The sequence below is a fragment of the Quercus lobata genome, unplaced genomic scaffold, assembly GCF_001633185.2.
Source record: "Quercus lobata isolate SW786 unplaced genomic scaffold, ValleyOak3.0 Primary Assembly Scq3eQI_1517, whole genome shotgun sequence".
Classification (NCBI taxonomy): Eukaryota; Viridiplantae; Streptophyta; class Magnoliopsida; order Fagales; family Fagaceae; genus Quercus; species Quercus lobata.
The window spans coordinates 2,905-8,236 of NW_022155343.1; the positions used below are offsets into that span (position 1 = coordinate 2,905).

General features: G+C 34.8%; 1 protein-coding gene across 1 annotated transcript; it reads right to left on the bottom strand.

Moving 5' to 3' along the window:
• Positions 1 to 1,558: 1,558 nt before the first annotated feature.
• On the bottom strand, positions 1,559 to 4,733 carry LOC115973742 (thymidylate kinase-like). Its single transcript, XM_031093990.1, has 4 exons — positions 4,589 to 4,733; positions 4,448 to 4,507; positions 3,124 to 3,228; positions 1,559 to 1,875 (listed from the first exon to the last, which is right to left on the bottom strand). The coding sequence occupies exons 1-4, from the start codon at positions 4,706 to 4,708 to the stop codon at positions 1,759 to 1,761; spliced, it is 402 nt and encodes a 133-aa protein (XP_030949850.1). The 5' UTR covers positions 4,709 to 4,733; the 3' UTR covers positions 1,559 to 1,758.
• Between the last annotated feature and the right edge of the window lie 599 nt (positions 4,734 to 5,332).

Consider the following 5,332-nt stretch of genomic DNA (forward strand, 5'->3'; position numbering starts at 1 on the left):
GAATGCTTCTATTGTAACCAAATTATCTTATAGCATGAATTGTGTCATTTGGTATCTAAAAATATTGGCTTCATGTGTTATTCAAGTGAGAAAATGGCGAAGTCATTCATTTTTCAATCCACTTATATACAACAAGATAAAGGCTTTAACTACTTTCTTGATGCCATTATATTGTATTTGAATGGCTTTATTATGGATATATATATATATATATATATATAGGAAAAAATTAAGTATCAGTACTTTAGGATATTATTCTTTAGATTCTCCTTTTAAAATTCAGTCATATGTCTACTTAACTAAAAAATACACTCTATCTCATATGAAAAATCCATATAACAGAATCTTAAGAATTAAAACTTAAGGAATACACTTAAATACTGTACTAAGTCTTACCCATATCAATACATACATATATATATATATATATAGATATATTATAATCATATATATTTAATATATAGAGATATATATATATATATTTATTTAGTTTTTGAATCGCCTTTGAAAAATTAACATTTAAATAATAATAATGTTTGTGGGCACTGACATTAATGTCAATTTTAGGTTATGTTTGGATTGGCGTTTATCTGAACTTTTTGTGTTTGCGTTTTTTAAAGGACCGTGGGACCCGGCTACAATGGCAGCAAGAAACGCGCAAACCTCCCATGGCTGAAACACAAAATGAACTCCAATATCACCATTTCATTAAAACGTCTATGCGTGTAAACACACCCAATACGCACGTTTCAACAATGAACTCCACTTTCACGGTAAAGTTCAAAACAAACAAGTAAAACCAATTAGTCTGATTTTATTTAATACTAAAAATAAAATAAAAACAAAGTTAAAAAAAAAAAAAAAAAAAAAAAAAATGGTCGGTCACAAGTCAGCTGAGTCAGGTCGGGTTACAAAATTTTTAGGTTTGGGTCAGGTATTTTTCCCTCGTGTTCAAGTCCGGTCCAATTTTGCAATGTCTAGAGTGTAGACAGCAATAGTGAACTCTTGCTACGACAGGAAGAAGAAAAATTAAAGGCTTTGATACCACGCGCACGCTGTCTCACGAAGCATATTTTGGGCATTCAAATTTAATTACCCTAACACATAAATATTATTTGTATATGTGGATGATTACAATGTTAAGCATATTTTGGGCATTCAAAGTTAATTACCCTAACACATAAATATTATTTATATATGTGGATGATTACAATGTTATTAATATTTTGCTCTTGACCCGATACAAACTCATAGCAAAATGATATTCTGAATACGTTAAGGTGAAATAGCCAAGATCATGGTTAATATTAAGAAACTAAGGTGAGCATCACATCACATGGTTCCAATCTAGATTTGTATAAACTTTATTTGAGAATCTAAATCCGTAAGTACCGAGCATCAGATTGACATATATCTCAATAGACATTATAATGGAGAATTTGACATGAACATTTAAACTCCAAATTTTTTTTTTCAACTAAGAACAACATTAGAAAGATAAAATTCCTTCAAGCCAACAGCTAATCTCATACTATTCATTGTTTGCAAAATAAAAAAATTTCACAATTTAATTCAACTATTAAATTCAGAGACCTCCTTTGTCATTAAAACAAGGGCTGAAAGTGATCGTAAAACACTACCAGAATTTTAAACCCATACAAAGGTGTTCAAAAATTCTTGGACAAGTTTGCAGAGATACAAATGCATAATCCCTTTCCATAGTGAAGGGAAATAAATAACAATAAGAGGCTGCAAGAGTTAACCTGACCAAAGATTGGAAAGGGGTTTGCCTTTCTGGCATGTCATGACACAATCCAATACAATTTCTTGCAGTTGTTTCTCAATATCTTCTATTGGTTGGCAGGCATCAATTATCTGTAATCAATCAAGAATACAAGTTCAAACATCCAAAGCAATCCATGCACCAAAATTAAACTTTACTAACACAAAGCTGAATAGACCACGGTCAGACACTATGGGCAGGTAGTATTGGCCGTCTAATGAGTCTGGTCTTTGAAAAAAGAAAAAGAAAAAGAAAAACTCCACCATAAAATAGAAGAAACCAAAGAACGTAACTTCAAAACAGAATATTGTTCTTACTACCTAAACTTAGCTTCCTTTTTCCTTTTTACTATTTTTGTGTCCATCAATAAAGATAAACTACAAGAGTAAAATTGATGAGAATCAACAGACAACATAACTTCAGAAGGAATAAGCGCTATTAGAGCATTCCCATCATATTAGTCCAAAGTTTAGCGAAAATTTAACCATTAGCCCCACTATTTCTATTTTAGGTAATCACTTTTCAAACACACTCTGCAAGAGCCTCCAACTATCATCATCACATCAAAACCCATCACAAAAATACCCAAATTCCCATCAAGATCCTCTGGTGAATGAAGCCACCACTACAGCGGCCATCTAGTACCAAATTCCTCCAAAAATACCCCCAAATTCATCCACAGCCATCACCTTGAGGATTTTAGAGCGGAGTTGAAACAAAGACAAAATTTGGGACTTCAGCGAGATAGAAAGAGGGAATATGTGTTGGATGTGCATTGGGAAGAGAGAGAAGACAGATTTTTTTTTTTTTAATAAAAAAAAAGGATAAAAACAAATTAGGATGAATAAGCCACAGTGCTTGCTGGTTTTGTGTTGGCACTTTAGCTCAAAGTCATTTTGGTCCCTTTATGCAGGCCAAAATTTGGAAGTGAAGTTAACCTATTGCTAATGAATTATTTTGCCTAGCCACTCATCATCTAAAAAAAAATATTTTAGCATTCTTTAAAAAATATATTAAAGGAAGGATAAAGATAATGCAAACTGAAATCAATCAACAACAAACTCTTGCTTAGCTGCATTACCATCGTGTAGTAGAACTGGAATGTTTTATGGCTAAAAGTTTAATAGCTGAAATAGAATATATGAAGCTATACTGAAAAACATAAATAGCTGCTGAAGAATAGTTTTATCCTAAGTAGTGGCAGGCTCCTAGGTGCCTCCCACCAAATAGAATTACAACCAGAGTCAAATATGCATCTTCTCTGATTCAAAATATCACTACATGAAACACAATAATCACAATACATGCATACACATGAACCACATGAACCATAAAATTACCTTCCAAGAGGCATCATGGAGGACTTGATAGCATTTGGCAACTTTCTTCTGAAACTCGAGCTGCTCATATCTCTCACCTCCATATCCTCCTCTCTCTGCAGCTTTCTGAAGTATTTGAAAAGACATCTCAGTCCTAGAGGTATATAAGTCCGTGTGTGGGTGTGTGTGTGCATGTGCACTTTAGAAGGATATGGTATGTGCAATGTGTACATTGTGTGTGCGCGCATATCAGGTTCATCCTCCACCAGTATTATACCCTAATGCAATTTCTATTATTTCATTCAAAGAACTAATATACTCTATAATTGCTAAGGCACACTAAGTGCTATCTTGATATAAACCTATGATTTATTAGTTACATTCACTCACCCTTGCCTACAACATCTTACAAATGCAAAATCAATCTTTAGCAAATTATAAGTGGCTCACCAAGTGGCTCACCAAGTGCCACTAGTGGCACTGTCCAGTTCTCCCCATAGGGAGAACCTAGGTTCCATCCACTCACCCCACACCCCAAACAAAACTCTTGCTGTAAGAAAAAATTATCAGTGGCTCAATGGATGGTTACCCAATTTCACAGAACCATTAGAATCAGTTATTTTGGTTCATGAATTCCCAGCATAAAAGGATACATGATCCATCTTTTTTTATTCTTTCCCCTCCCACTTTCTTCATTACTTGTTTTCATAAGGGTAAGGTGGTGTCAACAACCTAGAATCTGTCTGCATGTATGAAACAATTTATTGCAAAGGTCTAAAAAACAAGTTACATAAAATGTACTTGCTGAAATCTTTCAACGCAAGGTAAACTGGGTCTCAGGAAGAACAGTTTTATGCCTCAAAAATGTTTGAAGAAAGCAAGCTTCCTATAGAACTCAAAGAAACACATACTGGACCATGGTTTGGGGGAAGATCCTAACATATGATAATCTCATAGCATGGATATACGCTAACAGGGTGGTACTGTATGTGTAGGTATAATGGGGAGATGGTGGATCACCCATTTTTATACTATACTGTTGCGTCTGACTTCTAGAGCTTTGCCTTTTGATCTTTTCGGATCCAATGGGTGTTATGGAGAAGGTCATTGATCTTTTGTTTGATTGGAGAAATTGGGTAGGTAAGCATTAGTTGGACATTTGGAATTTAGTCTCATTATGTTTGATGTGAACAATATGGCACAAATGAAATCAAACATGGAGTAGTCTGTTTGCAATGAAAGCTATCCTATCAAAAAAGAAACACATGCTGATAATACGACTGAAGTCTTTTGATCTTTACTTTCGTTAATTATTATAATCAACATTATTTTAGTTTCAACTTACCTCTGGTTGTATGTCAAGGTAAAGTACCAGATCTGGAGATAGCAACCCAATCTCTGGTGCCTGCAAAAAGAAGACCTCTTTCCCAATAACAACATAAAAAACATATACTTCATTTAAGAACTGTCTGAATCATGTCTTCACCTTACACCATTCAAGGTCAAGTCCTTTGGCAGAGGAGAAAGCAACCCCAGAGTACGAATAACGGTCAACAATGAGCGTTGTTCCAGTTTTTAATTTAGTTTCCATCAACGATCTGCGCATGCATTACAGGCAACTGAGTACAAGTCCAGCCACAGTCAAAAGAGTGCTCGTTCACATTATCACTAAATGTTTGAACCAAGAAATAATGTTTAGGAAAAAAAAAAAAAAAAAACCCAGGTGCTGTCACTTTTAAAAGGCACAACAAATTTCATCCCATCCACAATTGAATTTTTTTCAACTCGAAAGTAAAAACCAATCTTGCAAGAACACATAGTGGAATCAAAGAATTCCACCTATTACAATTTGAATAGCATAATATCAGTCGGTAAAGGGTCCTGGATATACGGGTTAATTGTCATGGTTCAAGAGCTTCTCTTACCAACAAGTGGATTCCCCCTGCATGCCCATACTGCATACAACAACTCAAGCCACAAGAATCACCTAAGTCGCCATATGCAACTCAAAAAAAAATATATTCCACAGGAGAGAGTTAAGGAACAAAGGGAGGGAATCACTAGAGGTGAGTCCCCAAGCCCTAAACCAATCAAACAGAAGGCCACTGAAAGAGACCAATAACTAGTCATCTGAACTTTCCATGTCCTCAAACGTCCTCCTGTTTCGCTCCCTCCAAAGACACCACATCAAGCATAAAGGAACTAAGTTCCAAATGCTAGACACATGCTT

Bases quoted from the DNA above. Each gene is read 5' to 3' on its own strand.
- LOC115973742 (XM_031093990.1), bottom strand. From the start codon at position 4,708: ATGCGCAGATCGTTGATGGAAACTAAATTAAAAACTGGAACAACGCTC. The intron at 3,229-4,447 runs GTAAGTTGAAAC...CAAATACTTCAG, and splicing joins ACCTTGACATACAACCAGAG to AAAGCTGCAGAGAGAGGAGG. The intron at 1,876-3,123 runs GTAATTTTATGG...GATTGATTACAG, and splicing joins TCCATGATGCCTCTTGGAAG to ATAATTGATGCCTGCCAACC.